The sequence below is a fragment of the Cuculus canorus genome, chromosome 3 (assembly GCF_017976375.1).
Source record: "Cuculus canorus isolate bCucCan1 chromosome 3, bCucCan1.pri, whole genome shotgun sequence".
Taxonomy (NCBI): Eukaryota; Metazoa; Chordata; class Aves; order Cuculiformes; family Cuculidae; genus Cuculus; species Cuculus canorus.
This window is the reverse complement of record NC_071403.1, coordinates 122,523,990-122,550,479: the sequence shown is the minus strand read 5'-3', so window position 1 is coordinate 122,550,479 and position 26,490 is coordinate 122,523,990. Positions and strand designations below refer to the sequence as shown.

At 50.9% G+C, this 26,490-nt stretch overlaps 2 protein-coding genes and 1 long non-coding RNA gene across 8 annotated transcripts; all 3 read right to left on the bottom strand.

The window, feature by feature from the left end:
• Positions 1 to 514: 514 nt before the first annotated feature.
• LOC128851788 (ostricacin-2-like) lies at positions 515 to 2,641 on the bottom strand. Its single transcript, XM_054063248.1, has 3 exons — positions 2,500 to 2,641; positions 1,174 to 1,261; positions 515 to 804 (listed from the first exon to the last, which is right to left on the bottom strand). The coding sequence occupies exons 2-3, from the start codon at positions 1,229 to 1,231 to the stop codon at positions 674 to 676; spliced, it is 189 nt and encodes a 62-aa protein (XP_053919223.1). The 5' UTR covers positions 1,232 to 1,261; positions 2,500 to 2,641; the 3' UTR covers positions 515 to 673.
• A 2,363-nt stretch (positions 2,642 to 5,004) lies between these two features.
• On the bottom strand, positions 5,005 to 8,154 carry LOC128851789 (uncharacterized). Its single transcript, XR_008449231.1, has 4 exons — positions 7,819 to 8,154; positions 6,899 to 6,965; positions 5,757 to 5,865; positions 5,005 to 5,244 (listed from the first exon to the last, which is right to left on the bottom strand). It is a non-coding gene; the product is annotated as an uncharacterized LOC128851789 (long non-coding RNA).
• A 15,264-nt stretch (positions 8,155 to 23,418) lies between these two features.
• On the bottom strand, positions 23,419 to 26,016 carry DEFB1 (defensin beta 1). Of its 6 annotated transcripts, none has more exons than XR_008449230.1 (3): positions 25,587 to 26,016; positions 24,717 to 24,831; positions 23,419 to 24,041 (listed from the first exon to the last, which is right to left on the bottom strand). XR_008449230.1 is itself a non-coding variant. In XM_054063242.1 (3 exons), exons 1-2 carry the CDS (start codon positions 24,790 to 24,792, stop codon positions 24,229 to 24,231), a joined length of 207 nt encoding a protein of 68 aa, XP_053919217.1. In that variant the 5' UTR covers positions 24,793 to 26,016; the 3' UTR covers positions 23,419 to 24,041; positions 24,208 to 24,228. The 6 variants fall into 6 exon arrangements, 4 of the variants coding, with proteins under 4 accessions (XP_053919217.1, XP_053919218.1, XP_053919219.1 ...); XM_054063242.1 differs by adding an exon at positions 24,208 to 24,359 and having other exon boundaries at positions 24,717 to 26,016; XM_054063243.1 differs by adding an exon at positions 24,208 to 24,359 and having other exon boundaries at positions 23,419 to 23,731; positions 24,717 to 26,016.
• Between the last annotated feature and the right edge of the window lie 474 nt (positions 26,017 to 26,490).

Here is a 26,490-nt window from a genome sequence, read left to right as displayed (position 1 = left end):
GCCCCAAAGCACCAGGTCTGTGATGGGATGTCTCCAGCCCACGAGCGCCTGGGCCCCCAGCAGGAGCAGCACTTCCACTCCTCCTGTCACACCACTGGGGATGGCAGAGGCAGGGACGGGAGAGGACATCAGGAGACGGTTCCAGGAGCCAGAAGCGAGGGGGACCTCCTCTTCACAGAGTTCAGCCCCAGAACCTGTAGAAAGCAGACACACACATCATCTGTTGTCCCTCACTTTTCCCTTCCTCCCAGCCTCTCCCACCTCCCTGGTGCTGATCAGCAAGTCCTCGGTGCAAGAGAACCAGGCCCAGGGGAGGGGAGGTGCTGCCCTCACTGCAGGCAGCTTGGACCGCGTTATCCTGGTGTTGGAGGTGCTGACTCCAAGTCTCCGCAGGCGCAGCAAAACCGAGATCACGTCCTCGATGTTGTGCAAGGACAGCGAAGGCTTCACTCTTTGCCAGCTTGGGAGAAGCCTCTGCACAGCGCCCGACGGCGAGTGGGGAGGCACTGGCTGACCTTGGGCTCCTTCTGCCATACTCAGAGTAGGTCCAAGCACCTTTCCTTTCCTCCCCGGGTCTCTGCCTTGGGGCGTGTGTAGCACTGAGCTGGTCATGGGCACTTAAACACAATAGCAACTCTTTCTCCCATCACAGTAACACTTTTGATTCCAAAGCTTACTTTTTGCAGCAAAAGGAAAACCTTGAACATTTCCCAGCGATGATATAGGGAAAATTGCATTTCAGAATTGCACAGAAGCCTTTTTGTCGAAGACATTCTTTCTCATTTCTTGGAGCCAAGGTGGATCCTGCAGTGTGAGAGAGATCAAATAAAATGAATATGGGATGAGTCTAAAATATATGCGTAGTTCCAGAGGGGCTGACACTCCCCCTGGGTCTAAAACTCCCAATGTCCACCAAGCACTTAGCCCAGAATGTTTTCCCTCCAGCAGGAGGTTATCTATCTTTTCTGCAGCTGTGTATCCATGTGGGGAGAGACACGGGGAAAGACCACTGTGTGGCCCAGGAAACGCTGTGCTGGCACCTCAGCTGCCCAGCCATACATCATACCCTCCTAAACTTACATATATATGACATATTTGGTCTCTTCCCAGGGTGCGGAGGACCACGACAATGGGGGCTGACACCTTACCCCATCTTCCATCTTGCCCTCTCACCTGCAGCACCTTGGAGCAACAGGAGGAAGAGGGGGAAGAGCAGGTACAGGATCCGCATGGCTGATGCCTATCCCGGGTCTTCACTGGGCTGCGGAGAGGACACATGAATACAACAAAGGAAGGACATGGACAAGGCTGGGCACACATGAAGAGTCAAAAAGCTGAAGTGCGATCTCCAGCACAAAGAGATAGTAATGATACTTAACATTGCAACTTCCCTATTACCCTGGGAACATTTCAGCCTCCTGGACAACCTGCAGTTTATTTTGTTGTCTTCTTCACTGATATTTTCCTCAAAACATGGACTGAAGGATTCGTGCCTAGTTGTCGCCAATTAACTCAAAACAACATCCACTGAAACTCAGATTATAAGGAAAGAAAAAATATTTTACAAGATCTCAATCCCTCAAAAATTTTGCAGGGTATCTGTTTGTCCCCTGAGCAGAATTGTCAAGACAGGGATCAAGGGATGAAACAAGATACACTTTCCAGCACTTTCCAGGACTACCACTTGCGCATTCCCTCCTTATTCTCTCCTTAACCAAGGGCCAGCGCAGAGAAGGTTCACACATCAGAAGATGCTTGTGCCAACACTCAATGCCACGACCACAGTCAGACTGGGGGGAAAGAAAGGATCCAGGTTCTGGAATTTTGGGAAATGCACGCGCCTGGAGAGGCTATGCCATGTTCAGTGTTGGCCAGTGCTCTCCATCACCTCAGCCAGTCCAAAGGTGCCAGCCCAAAACACCCTGCCCAGTTGCCTCTGCTCCACTGGGCTCAGGAAAGTCCTCCCAGATCCACCTGGGAGTGTCCTTCCTCAACTCAAGACCATCTCTAGGCTTCCCAGCAAAGACACTCCCAGCCCCACACTTACTGCCCTTCCCCTGAGCACCACCACCCAGGGAGGAACAAGAGGGCAGGGAATTTCCTTGATGGCCAGAAATGGAACCAGAGATCACTCTTCTGAGTGAACTGAAAGCCTGAAAGGGCAGGAAAACTCCGTACAGCTGTGAGGAAAGTATCTCCTGACCTTGCTGAGGAAAGACCCCTGCTTCACCAGAGAAGAAGGTCTTGGTCCTTCCCTCGGTGTCAACACAACTTTCCAGTCTCTCCTGTACTCAGGGGAATTTTGCTTCCATCTTCAACGTGTTCTGGGCTCTTAAGACTCATATGAAGGTTTTCATCCTCTTTCCCAGGCAGCTCTGAAGCTTGTTTGCATTCAGAGACATTTCCAGCAGTTTGTCATTAAGATGGTTCCAGGAAGATGCAATTGTGTAGAGAGACTGAACGGGTGGCCAATCCGGAGGAGACCCTGCAGTCACCTACCTGATGAAGGTGTTGGTTCAGAGTACACCAAGGCAGCAGCAGGCTGTACCAGTCTGACCAGGAATCCCTTGCACGCGGCCGTGTCAGGATCAGGGAGCAGCGCTTTGCCCAAAATACCCTGTTTTACACCGGTGCCGGTGGGTGGGACACCTGCTTATTCCTGCAGTCTGCATCTCCTCTTGGCCAATCAGGAAGTGACCCATCTGCATGGGGGTGATGGGCTGGCACCTCGTCCCTCCCCGCTGTAATGGGAGAGGCTGAGGGGCCTCCTGGGTGCCGTTGCAATCTTCACCGTTATCCTCATGCAACACCTCTTGTGACACCCTCTGGACAGCGGGCACAGTGGTTGTGGTGGCTTGTTGAAAAATCCTTGGGATGAACAAAGTAACCGGTTGGTGCAGACACCAGCACCAGCCTGGTCCCAGAAGAAGACAGTCCTCCTTTGTCTCTTCTCATCTGATTAAATAATCAGCTGGAATGCGATGTGCAAGGTCACCCAGGACACTGCAAACCCTCTCACCTCTAGGTGCTGCAAGGACATTGTCTGCTGGGACAAGCTGGCTGTGCACCTGACATACCAAAGGTGGTCAGCACGACACGGTCTCTCTGGTGACTGTTCAGATAAAGTGAGAGCAACACCAGGTGTGACGGATGTGTCCCACACCCCTCCTTAACCAAACCAGCAGCACTGTGGTTCAGACTCCAGAGGAGGTAATGGCAGAGCCGAGGAGTCCTCTAAGGAACCCATCAGGAGCAGAGCAACACAGTGAACACCAGTGAGGGGAGAGACAGGAAAAGGAGCTTTTGGGCTGGACTTCCCATCCTCTGTGCTCTGTTTCTCCTGATGCTCCAGAGAGCAGCAGGTAAGATAGGAAGGAATCACCTGTATGGAAAAAGGAGGATTTATCTGATACTGCAGCGGAGCCACCCAGTAGATAATGAGATTTCCTTGGAGACAGAATGCAGAGGAAGGAAGACAGAAGCCAAACTTTGTGGTACCGATATTTATTTTTCTTCCATTGAGATCATGAGCCATGTATGAATTTTTGTGGTCTCTGTGGCTTCCTCCCTGTGTCCGTCACACTCTGCATCTTTTAGCAGAGGCTCCTGCAGTTTCTGCAGCTGGGACCAGAGCTGGGACCTTGTAGCAAAGCTCTTGCACTTGGTGGCTGAGGTTTTGCCCCATCCCTGTACCGCCTGGCCCATGTCTTTCTGTGTCAGTATCACTGAGCACAGCAGCTCTGGGGGAGAGACGAGGAGGGAGGAGGGCAAATCCCGCTTCCACTCTCAAGGTCCTCCCTTGTGCCAGGAGAGAGAAGGCAGAGATGTTGGAAAGCACCTCCCAGAGGCTGTTGCAGGATGGTTGGTGAGCATCCCTCCCACCTGCCAGAAACATTGCCCTGCTTCCCACTGGAAAATTTCCCTTGGCTGTTGGAGAAGGGGAGAACATGCACCCCAGGGACACGAGGCACCCCTGACCGGCCCAGTCTGGGAGCTGCTGCTGGGGCTGAAGTGACCCCACGCTCTCCAGCACCTCCCACCAACACCTGTTGGCAGCAGAGCTGCGGCCTGCAGAGAGTGCGAGTGCCCTTCCTGGCGCCCAGGTGGTCCCATATGTCCTCAGGAAATTGTGAGACTGAGAGGGAATTTCCAGTGTATGAGAGGATGAATGGACAAGCACAAACGTTCGATGTGACTCTTCCAGTCACAGCAATGTCCTGGTCTGTTTGGGGACCGACATCACCTACATGTCCCCAAGCAGCAGGTCCAAGCAGCAGGACAGTGCCTCCCTTGAACTCATCATCTCTTGGGCTGAGCACTCATCACAGTAAGAGACTGTTACCCACCACAAAAAGAGACTGATGTGGAAGTAAGGTCCTGGATAAAGAGAGAAATCTATGAAAACTTGGACAGGTCTCCTTCTTCCCAGCAGGGAGCACAGTGGCTCCATCACACCCACGGCAAACACCCTGTCCCAGCTTGGGGCTGCCAGGCTGAGAGGATCCAGGGGGAGGTGCAGTGATCTTAGCATGGCCAGGTGCTTCTGCTGCTGCCAACCACCCACTTGTCCACGTCTAAGGAGCAGGTGTCAAGAGGATGGGGCCAGACTCTTCTCAACAGTGCCTAGCAAGAGGACAAGGGGCAAGGGATACAAGCTGGAACACAGAAATCCCACCTTATCATGAGGACAAACTTCTTTCCTGTGAGGGTGCTGGGGCACTAGAACAGGCTGCCCAGGGAGGTGGTGCAGTCTCCTCTGGAGATATTCAAATCCCCAGGACACATTCCTGCGCAACCTGCTCTGGGTGAACCTGCTTTAGCAGGGGATTGGACTGGGTGACCTCCAGAGGTCCCTTCCAACGCTGACCAGTCTTTGATTCTGTGACCCACAGCATCCCCAGGAGCTTCTCCTGCCACCAGCTCACTGCCACCCCCAGAGCGAGCAGGCACCGCACACCTTCCATCACAAGGAAACGGCCACACGTCCCACCCCTGCAATGCCAAACTGCTCGTCTTTATTCAAGCCAGGAAAGAGAGCCTCTGCCCCAAAGCACCAGGTCTGTGATGGGATGTCTCCAGCCCACGAGCGCCTGGGCCCCCAGCAGGAGCAGCGCTTCCACTCCTCCTGTCACACCACTGGGGATGGCAGAGGCAGGGACGGGAGAGGACATCAGGAGACGGTTCCAGGAGCCAGAAGCGAGGGGGACCTCCTCTTCACAGAGTTCAGGGTCTCAGCCTCAGAACCTGTAGAAAGCAGACACACACATCATCTGTTGTCCCTCACTTTTCCCTTCCTCCCAGCCTCTCCCACCTCCCCAGCGCTGATCAGCAAGTCCTCGGTGCAAGAGAACCAGGCCCAGGGGAGGGGAGGTGCTGCCCTCACTGCAGGCAGCTTGGACCGCGTTATCCTGGTGTTGGAGGTGCTGACTCCAAGTCTCCGCAGGCGCAGCAAAACCGAGATCACGTCCTCGATGTTGTGCAAGGACAGCGAAGGCTTCACTCTTTGCCAGCTTGGGAGAAGCCTCTGCACAGCGCCCGACGGCGAGTGGGGAGGCACTGGCTGACCTTGGGCTCCTTCTGCCCCACAGCGAGCAGGTTCAAACCCACAGTGCCTTTTCCTGTCCTGCTTGGGTCTCTCCCACAAAGCTTAAATGTGAGAGAGTATTGACCAGGCATTGTCTTGAAATAAATGTTTAACGGGTATTTTTGTGCGTAGAGGAGGAAACTGTTTCTTCAGCCAGGAATCTAGACCATACCGTCTGCAGCATCGGAGACCATTCGCACATCTTCCAATAGGTGGTCTACCTCTGGGACAGCCTGTAGCTCTGCAGAATCCACCTCTTCGTCGGCAGCGGTCCAGCTTTCCTGTTTCCATGTGGAATGATACACAGAAAACAATTATAGTAATAATCTTTTAGAGGAGTGTGTGGTTGCAGAAAGGACAATGTTCTCCATGCATTTCTGGACAATATGTAGGCTTGGCTTTGATCTCACCACAACCGCATCTTTAATAGAAACAGGTTTCACCTAGGATTCTTTCACTCTAAAGTGTGTACACGCAAGAACTGAGCGTGGGAAGGATGAGCGTGAGGTTGAGGAAGAGCCCTGTTGGCTCCCCTGCTGTCTGTCCATCGCTGCCTGGAATAGTAAAAAGGGCAAGTAGGTCACTTGTTGCATCCCATGACCCTGTCTTGGCTTTGCCCTACTTTTGGGTGACCTCTGATGGAAGGCCCTTGTCCAGTCCTTGCCCTCAGGGCTGCAGGCAATAGTGCTAAGACAGATGCAGGTTCAATGCTACTGGGCAGCATGGCCACTGTATCGTGGAGAAGTTTAAGTGAAAGGTCTGGTGTCCAGCTGCCTCTGGCCATCGGGGTGCTGGAGGCTGTGCTGTGGCCACCAGTGAGAATATCTCATCTAGATCAGAGAGTACTGGGATGGCTCAGAGGTCTAAGAGCCAGACATTTTGAAGGGTCCTGAAACTGTACTGCATACCATGGTCAGAGAACTCTGACCCAAAGTGTCCATGCCAGGACAGCCAGGATGGTCTGTGTAGGCTTTACCTTCAGGAATGGCAATACAAGCTCATCTGGAGACAGCCCCTGCCCCAAAAGTGGCAGCAAATCACAGGGGTTGGATCCCAGAGCGGAGTCTTTCCTTAACCTGTGGAAAAACCCAAGCTCTTTGGGCAGGGTTCTTCCATGTCCAGAGCGCTCAGTATTGGCTGTAAACACACCAAGACGTGCCATTGCATGGCTTCACCTAGGAGCTTTAAGTCAGTTGCAAACCCATTCGCCTCCTAGTCCCTGATAAAGGTGGCCACTTCCCAGGACATGGAGGACCCCGCTGATAGGGACACACACCTTCACAACTTACCCCACCTCCCCTCTCCCCCTCTCACCTGCAGCACCCTGGAACAGCAGGAGGAAGAAGACCAAGAGCAGGTACATGATCCTCATGGCTGACGCCTATTAAAGAATCAGAGAATTATAGAATCATTAATGTTGGAAAAGATCTTTAAGATCACCAATTCCAATCACAGAATCACAGAATCAGAATGGTTTGGGCTGGAAGGGACCCCAAAGCCCATCCAGTCCCACCCCCTGCCATAGGCAGGGACACTTCCCACTGGATCAGGGGCTCCAAGCCCCATCCAACCTAACCTTGAACCCCTCCAGGGATGGGGCAGCCCCCACTGCTCTGGGCAACCTGGGCCAGGGCCTCCCCACCCTCACAGGAGAACATTTATTATTAAGCTCTAATCTCAGTCTCCTCTCTTTCAGCTGAAAACTGTCCTCCTCATCCTGTCTCTGCACTCCCTGATCAAGAGCCTCTCTGCAGCTTTCCCATAACCCCTTTCCACACTGGGAGGCTGCTCTAAGGTCTCTCCTCTAGGCTGAACAACCCATCAACTCTTTCAGCCCATACTTGTGTGGGAGGTGCTCCAGCCCTCAGATCACCTTTGTAGCCCTCCTCTGGACTTGCTCCAACAGCTCCATGTTTTCCCTGTGCTGAGGACTCAAGAACTGGATGCAGAGCTCCAGGCGGGGTCTCCCCAAAGGGGAGCAGAGGGGCAGGATCCTGGTCCTGCTGGTCCCACTGCTCTGGATGCAGGCCAGGACATGGTTTGTTTCCAGGCTGCAAGCACACATTGCTGGCTCCCGTAGAGCCTTCCTACCCTCAAGCAGATCAACACTCTTGCCCAATCTGGTGTCTTCTGCAAACTTAGTGAGGGAGGACTCAACTTCCTCATCCAGATCATTGATGGAGATACTAAACAAGACCAAGAAAAGTTGAGAAAGAGACCCCACAGTTCCCTACCTGATGAAGGTCTTGGTGTTCAAGCACTAAAGAACCCAACTGGAATCACTTCTATCCAGATGGCATTAGGGTCAGGGTATGCTGCTATGCCCAAAACATTCTGGTTTTATACCACTGCTGGAGGGTGGGACGTGTGCTTATTCCTGTTGATCCATCTGCATGGGGGTGATGGGCTGGCACCTCGTCCCTCCCCGCTGTAATGGGAGAGGCTGAGGGGCCTCCTGGGTGCCGTTGCAATCTTCACCGTTATCCTCATGCAACACCTCTTGTGACACCCTCTGGACAGCGGGCACAGTGGTTGTGGTGGCTTGTTGAAAAATCCTTGGGATGAACAAAGTAACCGGTTGGTGCAGACACCAGCACCAGCCTGGTCCCAGAAGAAGACGGTCCTCCTTTGTCTCTTCTCATCTGATTAAATAATCAGCTGGAATGCGATGTGCAAGGTCACCCAGGACACTGAAAACCCTCTCACTTCTAGGTGCTGCAAGGACATTGTCTGCTGGGACAAGCTGGCTGTGCACCTGACATACCAAAGGTGGTCAGCACGACACGGTCTCTCTGGTGACTGTTCAGATAAAGTGAGAGCAACACCAGGTGTGACGGATGTGTCCCACACCCCTCCTTAACCAAACCAGCAGCACTGTGGTTCAGATTCCAGAGGAGGTAATGGCAGAGCCGAGGAGTCCTCTAAGGAACCCATCAGGAGCAGAGCAACACAGTGAACACCAATAAGGAGTCTCATATGCAATTTGACTGTGAGTGAACTGTTTTTATCCCATAAATCCAACATATCTAAGTGAGCCTTCTTCGAGCTTTCCCTGCTAGGCAGGGTGGCTGCATGGTGGTGATCTCCCCCTGCACTGGAACATCTCTCAGGGCTGCTTCTCCAAGTCATAAGATCTTTTACCAGTGACAGATCTCTTGTGAACCCCATTTGAATCCTCCCTGGAGGGCAGTAGGACTGCACAAGCCAGCAATTCTATTTTATAATGGAGATCTCCTAAAGAAGTAGCATTTTAAGTAGAATAAATGCCTGAGAGTTCTAATACTGTGTGACTTGTTATGCTGTTTGCTTAACTTTCTCAGCTTGAGTAGCAAAACCGGCTCTGAAGCACCAGGAAAGGGCTGTGGATTTCCAGCTACAAACCTTCCCATCATGTCTGACGTGTTCAGTGGAAACACATCCTCCAGAGTCAAGGAAAGCCAGGAAAATACAGAGACAGCAGCACCAGTGGTACAAAGACAAGACAATAACCTCGTGACCAACACAGCCAAAGGTGCCTATTCCTGCTGGCACATCTCCCTTGGCCGATCAGAAAGTGGCCCCTCTGCATGGGGGTGATGGACTATCACCTCGTCCCTCCCCGTTGCAGCGGGAGAGGCTGAAGGACCTCCCGAGGGCTGCAGCCCTCCCCGCTGTCCTCATGCCATGGGGGGGCATGAACTGAGGCTGACAATGCAGAGGGTTGATGCGAGGATTAGTAGCAATAAGAGAAAGATTCCCATCTTTATGTCCTCTCCTTTTATTGACAATATAAATAATTGCCCAGACAAGCTGCTTTGAGCTTGGGATGTCTTCGGGACCCCACTGGAGATGTAGCTTGGCCCTGCTGATCCAGGCAGGGATGTTTGACTCACAGAGAGTATCCTGGCCCGTCTCCTCGGAGGTGCCCAGTGCCCACCCTGCGGTTGCTCCCTGGCTGGGAGCAGCAGGTTGACCCCTACACGCCCCAACAGTGACTGCCCCGTGCTGGCGCAGCGGCCGCTCCTGTGTCCCCCCGCGCTGAGAATCATCAGTGTGCCCAAAGCCTTGCCCACAAAGCTCACCCACAGCCCAGCCCTGGGCTCCTAACCGACCCCCCAGCCCAGGCTCCTCATCTGCCCCCCAAGCCCCGAACCCTCCCTCCAAAGCCCTGACCCCCAGCTCAGTCCCAAGGTCCTGAGCGCCCTCGGCACAGCCATCAGTCCCTATTTCCTCAGGGACAGGATGACTTCTCACAGCCCCCCAGCTGCCTCTGGACCCCACAATGGCCCCCTGGAGCCATAACCCCAGGTCCCACATCTAGGGATGGACTCAAAGCCACCAGAGCAGTATCTCCTGTGAAACCGCCCCAAGGGGACTCCTGACCTGGTCTGGGACCCAGCGGACAACAAGTGGGCATCTACTGAAGGTTTATAGCAGCCCCCCCATCTCTGACCCTCGGTGTGAGGTACAGGGATGAGAAAGAAGGCTGGTGTTGGGGTCCCTGTAGGTGTCCCCCCATCCCAGGGGGGACATTGCTGTGTCTTGGGGCCAGCATGGGGGGTGTGTGTGTGGGGATGTTTGTGAGTCTGTGCCTATAGGAAATTCACCCCACCTTCTCTGCTCTGCCTTGCACGTCACTCCCCGAGGACACAAACACACACACCTTGGCAGCAGGAATGCAAGCCACCATCTTGTATTGGGGATGTTGGGGTGGGGAATTCTTGCAGGACTGTGATCCACGGTTGCTGCTGCTCCTGGTGGTGCTTGGTGCCTCTGCGTAGCATCGCCCCAACCATGCCATGAGGGCATGGGCTGGTCTCAGAGGGTTGCTCCTAGATAGGCACTGAGGACCTGGGACTCCATCAGGGATACCATCGCCTGCAGGAGGAAAGTTCTGGCAGTGCCTGTCCCAACCAGGGCAGCAGTGAGGGCTCAGGGGTGTCCCCATGCCTGCAGAGCTACATATTCTCTGCTCCTTCTCCAGCAGGCTCACCCATAACTCCAACAGGCAGCAACCTCTGCCTTTCAGGCAGCCCTGAACTTACGTTCTACAGCAGAAGTCTTGCTCGGAGCAAACACCAACACGGCCGATCCCAGGAGGGCATGACCCATGAGAGCAGAAACCTCCACGGCGCTCACAGTCCTGGGGCGTTCCTCGAGTGAGGGACAGCCCTGCAAAGTACAGAAAGAGACCTCCTGCATGGTCCTGAGAAGCTGAGGGCAGCCCCTGGTCACCGCATGGCCAGTGTCAGCCCACTCTTGACTGCCCCCACTCCAGATGCCTCGGCAGGCGCCTGCGGCAGAAATCAGGGCAATGTTTGTGGCACTTGATTAGGATGCTCACTACCATCCCACAACAGCCTCCAGAAGCAGGCTTTCTCCAGCACATCTGCTGGCAGAAGGGAAGACTCTGCCTTCCTCTTTCCTCCTGTCCAGCAGGGCTACTGTGCCCAGTGCTGCAGACTTGGAAAGGCGAGGGCCAGAGGGCACAAAGAAGGTGGCAAAGCCTCGTCCCTGGAGAGCAAGAACTTTGTTGCAAGGTACCAACTCTGACCCCAGCTGCAGAACCTACATGAGGATTCATGTCTTAAAGATCTGTGTGTGATGACCCCAGGGGGGATGTCACAACAACTGGGAAAAGTCACACATAACTCTCAGTCTCAGCTGGCAAATAAACCCTCCACTTTCCCCTGCAAAATAATGATAAAGGACAGATCCTCCGTGTTCCCCCATGCATAACTTACCTGCTGCTCCCTGGAGCATCACTAGGAGGAGAGCACAGAGGACGGGCAGGATCCTCATGTCTGGGAGTTGCTGGCACGGTCACAGCTCTAGGGAGAGGAGAAAGACGGCAGAGATGAATGGAAGATCCCTGCATGTGTGCTGTGCAACGATTGCACAGGGCTAGGACTGAACAAAGAGGACAGGCTGTCCAGGAGGAGGTGTGACCCATCACCAGCAGGAAGATGTGCTTGGATTGGCAGCCTCTTGGATCCTGGTGGCAGTAGCAGCAGTTTCGTCCCAGCCCGCTGGCCTGTCCACGTGGCAGTGTCCCTTGAACTGCCTTACACCTCAAAACATCCAGTCCAAAAGCTCTTTTTCCTACTCGCCCTCTGCCAGAGAAAAACAGGCATCACTTTCCTCTTCTGACACCTCTGAGAAGGATTCTTAGGCCTCCAGCCAGGGGTCTTTTGTCATCTTGCCTTGCATAAGAGGTGCTTGGTGCTGCAGTGTGCTGGACACGTCTTGGGACACACTGCATCCCTGTTCATTAGATGTTGGCAGCAATCTGCTTTCGCAACACAAAGGAGCTCTGTGTTCCTCCCCCTGCCTGAAGCGTGCTCTTCATGCTTCATTTGAAAATAACTGGGAAGATGCCACATGGGATGACATCTCCATCCAACTGGCAATGCTATGAATGACAAGCTTAATTGTGACTTTGCTGTGCTAAGGGTTTGTTGTGTTAAGAGTTTGCTGTATGTAACCCTTTGTTGGTTCTCAATGTGTTGATGGTGTCATCTTCGCATGCTTGTTCCACCTTGCTGCAGATTCATCAAGCATACGTACGTCTGTGTGTATGCACAGAAATACTGTACTCACCACAATATCTCTTTGCTGAGCAGTAACATGGGTGTACCTCTTATTCCAGTGCCTCACCATATTTCATCGTTCTTTCCTGCCTTGGTTTCTCTCCTCAGCTGTTCTCTATTCCACCCTCGTCAGTGTCTCCACCTCCTGGAAGGAGCTGTGTGATTATTTCAAATATGCACAGAGTGCTGGGAAGATGGAAATGGGGTGAGACGCAGGCAGAAGACGCACAGCATGGATCCTAGGGGGTGAGGTCTCAGCCTGCATTTCACTCTACGATGTCTCTTGAAGCCGTTCCCCAGCCACAAATGCAAGGGCAGCTGTTTGTGGTGGTGAGCTAAAAGCATGATGATACAGCACCCTGCGCGACGCTGGCTGAAGACGCTGGGTTGTCTCCAGAGCTGAATCTAAAATAACAGGGGCTGAACCCTCTCTCTGCAAAGTCCTCGGTCCTTAAGCAAAACTTCTTGTGCCATTCCAGTTTGTGAAAGAAACACTCACCTACCGTGCATTGTGCAAAACTTGTTAGGACATAAACTGTAAATTGCTGGTTTGGTTCCACTTGGCAACTTCCTCAGGTCTCCATCCAGGGAAATCCCTGCGAGGCAGCCGTTGGCCCTGTTTCCTGCCCTTCACAAGGCTGTGGTTTCAATGGTGGCAGAATCATTTGCAGAAACACCTGCTTTGAAGGGAGGCCAGATCCTCTGCAACAAGTGACAAACTCAGGGCTTTGAGTTAGTCCTTCACATGTAGGTGCTTGGGCTGGTTGTTTCTCTCAAAAAGTCAACCACTGCTGCTCCTACCTTTGCTGAGCATCCACACATCCATCCTTTGCTGTTGCCTTTCACATAGCACGCAGGAGAGCTTCCCAGGGAAGTGGTGGAGTCTCCTTCCCTGGAGGTGTCCAAAAAGCGTGTAGCCATGGCTCTTCAAGACATGGTTTAGTTGGGCTGACGTTTGGACTGGATGAACTTAGAGATCTTTTCCAATCTTAACAAGTCTATGATTCCATGATTCCACGAGGTCAGTTCCACTGCATTTCAGAGATCCATGTATTCCCCTCACCCCCAAAGATGTGCCCTAAGAGCAGGTATCTCAGCCTGGCCGCATTTGTTATTACATTCCCTCCGCTTGTTGGAAAGAGTGAGTACATCCAGGCTATGTTTCAGAAAGGCCCTTGGCTGTGCTGAGCCCAGGGTTATTCTGGCTCGGTGCTCGTTGATCGGGGCTCAGCCCCTTGGCGATAGCTGGGCAGGACACAGGAGACCGCACAAACGCAGGGTGGTTGTGGGCAGGCTGAGGTTGCCCTGTCTTGGAGCCTGAGTTTGCCTGTACATCCATGAACTGCCCTCTGCCAGCTGGTCTCAGGGCAGAAAATTACAGAACCATAGAATAATTAAGGTTGTAAAAGACCTCTAAGCTCATCCAGGCCAACCATCAGCCCAACACTACAGTGCCTACTAAGCCATGTCCTGAAATGCCACTTCTACAGGCTTTTTGAACCCCTCCAGGGAAGAAGACTCTACCACTTTCCTGGGCACTATCTACTGCCTGCAGCCACCAAGTGCTAGTCTGGAGGACAGTTTGTCTGCACAAGGATGCTCCTGATCACGCAACAGCAGCTGCAGAGACAGGAGCTCACTGAGCAACCTGCACCTTCTCAGTTTTCTGTTACGGTTCCGGGTGGGACAGGAGAAATCACTTGCAAGAGGAGTAGTTGAAGTAGCAGGAGTGTAGGCCTTTTTGTACATGTTGCCTAACTGTCTCAAGAATGTTTTAGGTCTAACTCCAATGTCCTGATTTGCTACTGCAACTGATATGACTTTTGCAGATTTACTCCAAATTTATGTCAGCCAAAATAACTGAGGGTAAAACCAGGTTTCGCATCTTAAAATTCGGTCACCTGCCTCCTTCTGTTCTCCTCAGTGTCTCCCCCTCGGTTCCCATAACAAGAAGGATGCTGTTTCCAGGTCAGACAACTCTAGACCAGGAGGCGGGGAAGTTTTCAGAGTAGATATGCTATGAAGCATCACACTGGAGAAGACTTCCACGCTCCCTGCAGAAACGGTGACTAAACCCAGCTTTGGTCACAGCAGACGACTCCTGGCAGGCACAGGTGGAGAACAAGGACAGCACTCATTCTATCGGCAGCACAGGAGTGGATAATATTTTGGTGAACTAAACATTCCTGGTAGGTTTAACCTGATTTCAGAATTCTTCTGCAAATTTCTAAAGGGAAATAGGACTTCTAGGGAAAAGAATGACACCACCACACACGGCAGCCATACAGCCTCCCCAGAGTTTGCATTTATTGAAAGAGGAACGACAAATCCTTGATGACTGGTACAAAGGCTCCCTGAATCCAATGATGCAAGAAGAGATCAGCCCCAGATCCTTGGAGATCCATTTAGGAACACTACAACCTGCACATGGGAGAGAATATTTCAGGATTTTCAGGCTTACATTGATAGGGAAAATTTTGCCACACAAAATTTAACTGAAAATTTAGAAAGTCATCTTTACCCCAGTTAAATCCTAAACTTACCATTTGCAGCAAGAATGCCGCAGACCGCACACCCCCAGGTAAGTGTTGCCATGAGGACACATCCCAGGGGTGCAGAAAGTCCCACGATATCCACATCTTATGAAAGGACTTGGAGGTAGTGCAAAGCCTAAAGGAAAAAAAAAAAAAAAGAAAAAGCAGGAGACAGTTGTTTCTGACAGGATTTTGCATTTTACTGAATTCATGGTCTCTGGCACAGGGCCACAGCAGTGCCCGAAGTCATGACAGTCCTAATGGAGCTCTCAGAGAAGGTCTATGAGCATGGGAGGTGACCATCTTCTAGTGTTTAGACGTAAGAACTGTGTCCTCAAGCCCAGGAATCCCTTAGGAGCTTGGATTTCAGAGATGGACACCAGGGACCTGATAGAAAACAGCAATGTGGACACTTACCCACTCTAAGGTCACAATTAAGGAGAGATGCACCAGCTCAGCTGGGAAGCAGTCTCTTCTAGAAGCAGAAAGATGAGGATTTCTGTGCATCCAAATTTCCATAGATCTGGCCTATTTCCCTTCCTGTAAACTCCACCAGAGTCTCAAACTAGGTCCTGGTGTCCAGCAGTCCATGTAGATTGTCACCATAGAAGGATAAACTCAATAATGCATGTGCTCCCGTGCTAGTAAATGCAGCATGCCAGGAATTGCCCTCTGAAACTGAGGCCAAGCAGCTCTTATCCGCATGGATAAACTTTCTTCCCCATTAAAACAGCTTATCCACATTCAAACCACCTTTTGGGAATGGCCACCAGCCTGTGCTATTCCCAGAACAGTGTTTGGGATGTGTTCTGGATGCACCCGAATGACTGCACATGGACCAATTAATGAGTTTCACAGCTCATCCATGCAACCACACTAAGTCCAGCACATCCAGAAGGTGGAGAGCTTGTTTCAGGCCATGAACACTGCACGTGTACAGTAGATCCAGTGCATCCCTGGTACGCTGGAGTCATAGCAAATGAATGATGTGGCACATGCACACATAGACTACCCAGAAAATCCCAGGCAGAAATACAGGAGAGCTAGGAAGGCTGAATAAAGCACGCTGGCCCCAAACTATCTGTCACGAGGGGTGGGGCAGAGAGGATTGCGAGCAGCCTTAGCTCTCAGAAAAACTTTCTTACAGGTAAATTTCTTGTTTTACCATGCCCGGAAGAAAAAGTCCTACTGAAAGCAACCCAAACACCCACTGTGCGTATCTGTGCGGTAAATAAGGACATGAAACAACCATTAAGGTCCAGACCAAAGGTACACTTCGCCCAGTGTCCTGCCTATGAGAAATGCCATATACAGAAGCCCACGGAAGAATAAGATCAGGCAAGCGCTTCTCCCATTGTCCTGGTCTTCTGCAATTCATCACAGTCTTCTCCCATCCTTTCTCTCCCGGAGGGCACTTTCCATCCTATTCTCAAAGAAATCAGTCTCAGACCTTCACTAACACTTGTTTGCTCACAGTGCCCTTCACTGCAATTGTGTCATATTCAGAGACGGTGTTTAAACAGAGTCCCCTCTCTGGACAATAAGTGGATTTGGGACTCCAGGCGCCTCTGCATCTCCCCAGCAGGTACTGCGTGCACCACCACTGACGGCTGCACTGGCTTCTCCACCAAGCAGGAGCTACCAGCAGCATTTCAGTCTTAACTCACGATCTTTTGCCTCCTTATCTCAAGGAAAAGGTTCTGAAACAAAGAATATTTGCAGAGTATGGGATCAGATTCCTTTTTTTTTCTGTGTGGCTTAGGAATATTTGATTATGAGTGGGGTAATTGACATGGGATGAGCCAGAGACAAACTGATTGAAGTGCAAGAGCCAGCAAGCTTTAACGGGGAAAATGCTGGTGCCATATTGCAGTTTTGGGGTTGCCTCCAATGCTTTCAACAAGGACTGGATTTTCAGAGGTGTAGCAGAGGCACTAAACTGCTGGTTGGAGTGTTTGCCTGCCAATCTCACTTATCATCTGTAATCTGCTAACAAGTTTTGATGCTATGTGTGAAGTTGCTCTGCAGGAGGCATCTTGTCCGCTTCCTGAAGGGGACAGGGGACATTCATGAGACACCAGTATCTGCTTCTATACCCCCTTATTTGTATTTACACCTTACCTGCAGCTCCATGAAACACCACCGAGAGGAGAGCACAGAGAAAGGAAAGGATTTTCATGGCAGAAGGTGGCCTGGGAAGTCCCGTTACTATGGAGAAATGACACCAAGACATTAATAAGAAGGTTGTCCCTCCATAACCACAGGGCTGAGAAGTGCCACATACAAATGCTCCTCAAGGCTAAGTGTTGTCTAGAAGAGGTATGACACACCGCCCTTATCATAATGTCTGTTGTCCTATGGGTTCCCTGGAGCGTACTTAGGACTGCAGCACAGGATAAAACTTCTGTGCAGAAAAATACAACTTTAAATTCCCTTTTAATTACTGTATTATTTAATCATATATTTATCCTAGATTGCTTGATATTTTGCAATACATTGCAATAAATTCAATTTGCCTTATGGAAATTAAAGTTGTTAATACAGAAATAAAAATAAGACAATTTTTTATATATTGGTACAAAAGGGAAGGCAAGTGTGTCAAGCTTTTCTAATAAAAAGAGGCAGAAAAATTTCCTTCATGGTTAGGTTAAAATCCAGCTTCTCCTTATTCCTGCTTAAAGGCTGTGGCTTTTCCTTAATTTCAAGCATTACATGAATTACATACATACATTTCCAGGAAAAATTTCTGAGGGTTTGTGTTTCCTCTCAGCTCCCTTCCCACAAGCAATAAAACTCCCTTATCCAGGTTTGAAATCTCTAGAACTGACTCCTTATAGACTGGAGTCACTGCTCGGCTGAGGCTGTAACAGCGAAATGCAGCTGCACGTGACAGATGTAGAATCTCGAGCCTGTTTGAAAGGACAGAACTTTTTAAGAGAGGCTGAATAATGAGAAGATTTTGGTCATTACCGGATAAGAGGAGGCTCTAGGTTTGACCAGTCCTTGGATCAGTGTCAGCCACCCAGATGAAAGAGTAGAGCTCAGCTTTATGTGTTTCTGGAGGATGGTGAAGGATACTTGCTCTTCCCAGCCTTCTGGTGCTCAGTCAGACAATCCCTGCGGCTTTGGGGAGCATCGGGGCGGTCCAATGAATTGTCTCTGTTACCATCCTTCTGTGAGGTACCGCAGTATTGCATTTAAAATATTGCAGCATTGCTTTGGGAAATGTGCTGAGCTGCATGAAAGCCGCCTTGGGCCACCTCCGTTTGTGCAACGCCTTTGGCCACAGCAGCTCGCTCAAGGCTTCAGTGCCACACACCCTGCGCCTGCCAGCTGAGGCTTGGTGGCAGCTACTCTCCAACATGACGAAACCAGCCGCACAGGCGTGTGCTCCTGGATGGCAGTTCTGTACAATTCATTTGGAATCTGGTGTTGTGTGATGGCATCCATCAGAGAAACGGTGTAAAGTGCGATCTGGTGGGATTTATGCAGCAGATGTCCACTCAGATGTCCACAGAGCAGGTATCTTGCAGAGGTATGACCCTCATTCACAAGTTTTGGTCCCTGTGGCATGGAAGAAAAATCATGAACCTGAAGCTGTCTTGAAGCTGCTTGCTTCAGGTAGGCTTCACAGTTAGCACGAGCAGAGCCAGTTGTTGTTAAGCAATTTAACTGCTCTTTGAGACAGAATGATTTGCTACTTGATGGTCATACCTCTGCTACGGAGCTAACCTGCACCAGCTTTATCTCTAGGCCAATCCAGACACAGAATCTAGAGTTGTCCATACCGTTACACAGCTTCTAGCATGGATTGGCTTCACCTAAACTGCCTGCTGGGAGCAGCCCCTGGTTGCTGCCAGCTTTCAGACAGCATCTGGAAACTGCAGGAACTGCGCAGGAGGCAGCACTTCAGACTAGAGAAGAGAAGGCTCCAGGGAGATCCTACAGCAGCCTCCACTATGGAAAGGGGCTTCAGAAAAGCTGCGGAGGGGGTCTTGGTCAGCGAGTGCAGGGATAGGATGAGGGGGGATGGTTTTAAGCTGAAAGAGGAGAGATGGAAGAAGAAATGTTTCCCTGTGAGGGTGGGGAAGCCCTGGCTCAGGTTGTCCAGGGAAGCCATGCTGCCCCATCCCTAAAAGTGTTCAAGGCCAGGCTGGATGGGGCTTTGAGCAACTGGATCCAGTGGGAAGTGTCCCTGCCCATGGCAGTAGTTTGGACTGGGTGGGCTTTGAGGTCCCTTCCAACCCAAATCATTCCATGATTCTATGATCCCACGATTAATGACCTGTCATTAAGATTACATCATTTCTGCTGTTGGAAGAGAAAATTTGGAAAGTTCTCTCTGTTTAGTTTAAGAGCATAACACAGATATGCAGCAGGGAATTGTAGCTTCTGCTGCTGTTGGTCTACCTTCTCAAGGAGATACTGGAGCAGGAGATGCAATCTTCCATATTTCAATTGCTGTCATGTACCCAGTGCTGGTGAGGCTGCACCTTGAATCCTGTATTCAGTTTTGAGCCCCTCCCTCCACAAAAGACATTGAGGGGCTGGAGCGTATCCAGAGAAGTGCAACATGTGATCCAGTGACTGTACGTGCTTGGAGGTTCCCAATATCATTGCCAGGGTCAAGGAGAAAGCAATCTCTGCCTCAAAAAATCTATAGCAGAATTTCCAGTGTGTCTCTCAGGCATAAAAGAGGGGAAAGCCTCCTTCTGCCTGAGGATTCTAGTGCCCAGCAGGATTAGACCATGGGACCTTCTGGCAATGGGTTGTCGAGAAGAGGAAGGCTAGAAGATCAGCACCATATCCTTTTGGTGAATCTTTCCATGCTCGGCCATGGATGGATTGTGATCTTCATGAGGTCAGAAGTTGGTGCAACGGTTTCAGCAGAGTTTCTCCTGATTTACATCTCTCAGCACAGGCTGAAGCAGAATACGGTCTGCAACTGTAGTAGATATGGCTCTGGTTACATTTGCCATTCAAGTTTGAATATATTTGCCCCTGATTTGCTTCCAAATGCAGAGGCTTTTATAGACCTCAAGGCTAACCTAGCTGTGGTTAAAGCCTTCTTTGTGGCTTGCTCTGGGCTCACTGCCGTTTCTGCACCTCCAACAGCATGAAGCAGTAGCTTAGGTGTAGTGAATAATGAGTCTATTAACACTCAGTGTCCCAGAGGGCAAAAAAGGGATAACTTTCTGAAAAGCAAAGCCATCCAATGAGAGATGCTCCAGAGAGCAACTGAATAAATTAAATAGTTAATTAATTGAGTGTGGAAAGGATTTCAGCCTCCCAACAAAAGCCAAGCCCATGGAGGCTTGCATTAATGTGCACACAGCTCATAAAAGCTGAGGAACATGTGTACAATCCCACCAGGGTGTTTCCTAGAGATTTCTCCATGAGAAAGCTCTCAGCAGCTGAGGTTCCTGCTGTCACCTTTGCATGAGCACTGCCATCAAGCAGCCCAGACCACAGGCTCTCCCAAAGACTGCACATTTCTGTTCACAGCTCATAGCTGAGCAGAAAAAAAGTGGTTTACAGATTCATTGTTTGTAATTAAATGCAAGAGTCGACAGATATTGCTGCTGGCCTGGCTCCAGACTCTGAGTACCTTGCATTCCTTTTCCATGCCTTCTCTTTGCTTTTCTTTGGCTCCTCTTCCCATGGCTTCCTTGCTCTTCAGAGAGAGCATGTGAGCTTGGGCACTTTGTGTGCAAGGCCCCCCATTTCACCTCAGCATCTGTAACTGCAAAATCAGCGGTGTTGCAGGGGACGCTCTTGCCCATCCTTTCAACAGCCATTTGGGGTTCTGCTGTCTGTGAATTTGTGAACACTTTTTCAGCCTGCTGGTGTTTTCTACATCTACAGCCCTCTCTGCCAGCAACACCCCAAAATTCTCAACCCGTACGCAGCAATTTTATTTTCACACGGCCTTTACTACCTTGCCAGTGACAGAAGAGCATACTAAGCCATGGCCATACCTCCCCTAAGCGCCCTCCTACTTCTTTCTCATCAAGGACTTCCCTGATAGCTCCCTACTTCCCATACATTTACAGGAATTCCTGCTATCTGTTCAGGTCTTTTGCAAAGGGATCTTCGCTTTACTTTTCAGCCCTGTTCTCTACTCCAGTCTGACCTGCCACGTTTTATGGAAGCTGCTGTAATCCTCAGCCAGCTGTTCCTTCACTGCTGAGCTCTTCCCTGTGAGAGCCTCTCTTGACTTGCCCCTTATGCCCTACAGGGATTTTTCTTAGACCTCCTTGTTCTCTTTCCTTGTCAAAGCAAATATTTTACTGAGGTTTCTAGCACAGCCTTTTTTAACAGCTTCCAGGCTGCCTGCAGGCTTCTTGCTCTTCTGGACTACCCTCTCTGGTGCTTTTCTTTTCCCATTTTTGGGTTTTTTTGAGATTAAATGTTCACATGTTGAATGTATTTGGTCCCCCAGCACGGTTAAGTCTAAGTGGTCCCTTCTACAAAGCAGGTCTCTCAAACAGCTTTTGAATTAGGTTAACCAAACCCAGGAAGGCAACTCTTCTTGTAGGTGCCAGGACCAGTTGTTCTAAGAATCATCATTTTATTGCACCAGAAATTTGATCTCGGCATGTCCTAACTTAATTCACAATAACCCTTCACAACCGCTCCGCTGCATTGTCTCAAGCAGGGGAAGGATGTGTAAAAGACGTGCCCCATTGTGTATGGGTTCATCAGGGAGGACCTATTGCTTAAACCCTCCTCTAAGTTGTTGAGAAATATTTGCAGCTAGGGCGTGTAGCAAAACAGAGGCTGAAGCAGGTGTGCTCAGGTGGCTCAGAATGTGAGGGCCAACTGGGTATGTGTCAGATCATCCATAGGCAAGCCACGATCCCCTTCGCCTTCACTACCTTCTCTCCTACCCATGGAGGCAGTGCTAATTACCTGCTTCTGCAGATGGTTTTGATGCTTCTCATTGTTCCTGTCCACTGGATGAGAAAAGCAAGGGCTGTCCAGATCTCCAGTCTTGTTGGGCTTCACTGAGCCTCAGATTGTGAAGCCCCTGCAAACAGTGAAGGCACTTCCAGCTCAGTACGGCCCTGACTCTTACGTCACCCATCTTTCCCATGAAGTGAATCATCCTGAGTTCAGAGAAGAAGTTCTTTCTATGCCTGCTCCACGATAGCCATGACACTGCTATTCATATTTCTGGGATGTGGTGACCAGCAATCACGCCCTATACCAAAGGATCAAACATCCCCAGCTGCTGCTGACACATTGGTGTATTTTTGCATGCTATTTTAATGATTCCTGCATTTATTTACAAAGAGAATAAACAATTATGGTGTCAGAGCACAACTCTCAAAATCTTTCTCCTCCTCCTGGCCGTGGGTGACCAGGAGCTAATGGCCTGGCTGACACCTCCCTGTTCTGCTCCCCAGATTCTTCACCAGTGCAATGCAAGTAGCGATTCTTACACACTCTGTAAAGCCCTAATTTCCTAATTGTGATGTCTATACAACCACTGAGGAGTCCAACTTATTATTCCTGAAAGCCAGCCCTGTGAGTATCACTGAAACTTTTTGGCACAGCACCAAATACCTGCATTTGCTGTTATTATTTGTTATTCCTGAACTAAAAGGGTTAGAATTAATGCCAGGTTGAAAAGCATGGCTTAATCCACACTCCAGGTACATTTTGTTTGCCTGGCTACCTCCTGCCCTGGTGCAAGGCTCAGTTCTCGAGTACAAAGAACTTTCACATCGCTAGGTAGAAGGAGTGGTTAAGGTTCCAGCAGCACCTTTGGGCTTGGGGAGATTTGATATTATCCATGATAATTTTCTTTGGCAGTGGCAACACTCTGTGCAGTAACATGAGCAGCAGAGCATCCGCAGGACCAGCTGGGCCTGGAGAAGCTGCTACATCAAAGCAGCACACACAGCTGAGGAGGTTTAAGCCATCTCCTTGGGCTGAAAAAATCAGAGTCACAGAACCATGGAATGGTTTGGGTTGGAAGGGACCTCAAAGCCCATCCAGTTCCAACCTCTGCCATGATCAGGGACACCTCCCACTGGATCAGGGGCTCCAAGCCCCATCCAACCTGGCCTTGAACACCTCCAGGGATGGGGCAGCCACCGCTTCCCTGGGCAACCTGGGCCAGGGCCTCCCCACCCTCATTGTGAAGAATTTCTTCCTAATGTCCAATCTAAATCTTCCATCTTTCAGCCTAAACCCGTTCCCCCTCTTCCTATCCCTGTACTCCCTGATAGAGGGGCCAGCTTTCCTGGAGCCCCTCCCAGTACTGGAAGCTGCTCTAAGGTCTCCCCGCAGCTTCTCTCTCCAGGCTGAAGAACCCCAAACTCTCTCAGCCTGTCCTCATAGCAGAGGGGCTCCAGCCCTCACATCATCTCTGTGGCCTCCTCTGGACCCATTCCAACAGATCCCTGTCTTTCCTGTGTTGAGGACTCCAGAGCTGAATGCATGACTCCAGGCTGGGTCTCACGAGAGTGAAGTGGAAGGGGAGAATCACCTCCCTCAACCTGCTGTTCACTTCTGAGATTCCTGACTGTGGATTTAATCAAAACTCCTCTTGACTTGGGCTTGTGTAGGACATAACTTAGAAAACCTTTCCCAAGTTTTGGAGATACCTGCAACAAGATGTGGCTGGCTATAAGATCCATAGAACCTAGGCTTTACAAATCCAAAACCTGAGGGATAAAACCACTCCTCATCAATGAATTGCTTAAAGCTCTTTGTGGTATTACTCATGCTTTATTAGATATTTACACAACTCAAACAGTTTGTGAACCATAGCCTCTTTGAGCAGAGTGAATGTGTACGAGGAGGGAAACAGAGCCCAGATTGCTTCAATATTGGCAGGCTGAGATATTGTGCACAGCCTGCAAGAGAGCAGCAGAACATCGCTGAAGACCTCAGCTTCCAGCCCTTGCTGTGTCACGAGAGAGGTCAAACGAGAGCTGACCAGAGTTAACCAGATCTCCTCTCCAAAACAAGCTCTGAATCAGCCAGATGTCCTCTAAAAAGCTGGAGGGATGATGAAGCCAGGACAGCATCTTCTGAGGATACAGGATGGGAAAGGTGGAAGATAAAAGACTTTCTCTTGAGATGATCATATGCGGAAGTGGGAAATAAATAGTCTAATGGAAGATAAAAGGGGTCCCACAGGAAAGATGGGTAAATGAGGTTTATATTTCACATCTGCCCATCTGTTCAGGAAAGACAGTCACACTGTGTGGAGAAGGTGTGCAAGTCAACAGACATGGACCAAGATATTTCTAAATATTCCATTGGCAGGAACAGCTCGGTACTCCAGGGGAGAGAGAAGGTCAGGACAGAGGAGCTGGGACCTCATCATGCAGGACCTGGCTGGTGAAGATGAAAGCAGAGAAATAAATCACAGGCAGGGACAAGGTAGGAGAGACATGGGGAGAGAAAGCAGCAGCATCCCTGTCCCGCACATAAGGAAGGACAAAACTACATTATTGCTGCCACTGCCACTGCTGCTGCTGCTGATGATGATGATGATGCCAACCTGTGCACGGACTGTGGAGAGTCACCAGAAGGGCCGGCAGCACTTTGCCAGTCCGTTGTAGCAGGTACCGGTGGCTCTCTTAAACAAGGGACACAGCAGGAAGGAGCACTCGCCCTTGCTCTTCCGACACATCACAGTGTCTGGGACTGCAACTGAGAAAAAGAGGGGGTAAGCCCCTTTCTTGGGATTTGCACAAGTGAAGAAAGCCTGTGTCCACATTCACAGCAGCTCAGTCTGCAGAGAGCACAAGTGGCATCTCGAGGAGATGGTCGACCTGCTGCTGAGTTTTGCTGCGATGGCTGAAAGCATTCACGAGTTCTGTGAACTGTGATGCTCTCTCCCCTCAGCACTGGAAGGGCTGGCTGGGGTTTGCTGACTCAGTGCGAGGCAGGCAGGTTCAACACCCAAGTGTCACACCAGCTGCACACGTATCACGAGTTTGTTCCTCGTTTACAGAATTGCTCCCTCTTTCCCCAAAACAAAAATGCCGTTTAGTTGTTTACACTTACTTGCAGCAGCCTGGGACACCACAAGAAGGAGAAGAAGAAGAATCATGAAGAGTATCACCATTGCTTTGGGTGACATTGTGGAGCTCTACCACAAAGCAGCTGAGACCAAGAGACGCTGCAAGAGGAGGGTAGTCACCTGTATTTATAAGGCTTTGATGAATGCACTCGGCAGGGATTTAGCAATCATGTTTGGATCCAAATACTATATTTATAGGATGCACATGGTAAGCCCTAAGTACAAGCTCCTGTGTGGGTAGATACCACAACCCGTCCCACCCCCGAAAGGAATTACCCTCTTAACACCAACACCTGTTGATTCCCGTGTCCGGATCCGACGCACCATCTCGTCCATGAACAGCACAGACAGGCAAACATTTCAACAACTGTTAAGTCAGAGCAATGGCCACGTGCGTAAGGCCTATGGGCAGGGACACCTTCCACTGGATCAGAGGCTCCAGCCCCACCCGACCTGGCCTGGAACCCCTCCAGGGATGGGGCAGCACAGCTCCCCGGGGCAGCCTGGGCCAGGGCCTCACCGCCCTCACAGCAAAACATTTCTTCCTAAGGTCTAATCTAAATCTCCCCTCTTTCAGCTGAAAACTATTCCCCTTCTTTCTATCCCTTCACCCCCTGATAAAGGAGCGAGCTTTCCTGGAGCCCCTTTCTGCACTGGAAGCTGCTCTAAGGTCCCCCTGGAGCCTTCTCTTCTCGGGGCTGAACAACCCCGGCTCTCTCAGGCTGTCCTCACGTGGAGTTCTTCCACGCTTGGTAAAAACCAGTTGTGGATTCCGAGCAGAGACCTCCGCAGTGCTCCGTCCGGGCGGGAGCATGGGGCCCGCAGCACACACGGCTGTTTGGTTCATTGCTCACATGCGAATATCAAAGAGGGGTTCTGTAGAGCACAGCAGGGACAGGTGTGAAGGACCGGGACCTGCAGAGAGCAACGGGAACAGAGCTTTCAGGGTGTAAAAAGTCCCCACTCCAGGGCTCAGTCGAACGAGCGAGAAATTTTCCTCCTGTTCAGCTGCCGAGTCCTGGCTTCGTTCCCAGGCTTGCAAAGAAACTCACTAAAACGTGAAAAAACAGCAGTAAGTGTTTGAAGCCCCCAAGCCCTGACAGACCGCGGCTGGTGCGCAGGCCTGGCGGAGCGCTGGCAGGATTCTGCACAGCACTGGCAAAACCCAAGATGGAATTTGGCCCTAATTCAACGCCCCTGCGCGGCCTCTCCTGTAGAGATGTGCTGGGGAATTGCACTGCTTCCCAGGGGCCGGGAGGGCCGGGAGCGCAGAGGGAGCGCAGCTGCGGCCGCCGCCTCTCACGGAGGTTTCCTCTCTTGGGTGCCGAGAAAAACATCTGAATTAATTGATGTCTCCGCCCCATCGTGTCCCGGCTGCCACCTGCTCGTCCCTGCAGCGGGTGTTCATCGCCTGGGAGTCGCTAAAGGGACCGATTCGTGCAGGTGTGCAAGACCCCAGGGCAGGGGGTGGGGTTGTGGCAGTGCCCTGAGGGCTTCAACACTGCACACACCCCGGGCACTTTCATTTTTTTAACTTGGAAAACTGACACCAACCTGGCCTGGAACCCCTCCCGGGATGGGGCAGCCACCGCCCCCGGGGCAGCCCGCGCCAGGGCCTCCCCACCCGCCTCATGGGGAATTTCTTCCTAATGTCTGTTCTCTTCAATGTGTAGTCTTTCCCCCTCGTCCTATCACTCCAGGGCCCTGTGAAAAGTAGAAAGGAAAGCTGGGATGTGGGGTCAGGGTGTGCTCACGCTC

Bases quoted from the DNA above. Each gene is read 5' to 3' on its own strand.
- LOC128851788 (XM_054063248.1), bottom strand. From the start codon at position 1,231: ATGCGGATCCTGTACCTGCTCTTCCCCCTCTTCCTCCTGTTGCTCCAA. The intron at 805-1,173 runs GTGAGAGGGCAA...CTCACACTGCAG, and splicing joins GTTGCTCCAAGGTGCTGCAG to GATCCACCTTGGCTCCAAGA.
- DEFB1 (XM_054063242.1), bottom strand. From the start codon at position 24,792: ATGTCACCCAAAGCAATGGTGATACTCTTCATGATTCTTCTTCTTCTC. The intron at 24,360-24,716 runs GTAAGTGTAAAC...TCTTTTTCTCAG, and splicing joins GGTGTCCCAGGCTGCTGCAA to TTGCAGTCCCAGACACTGTG.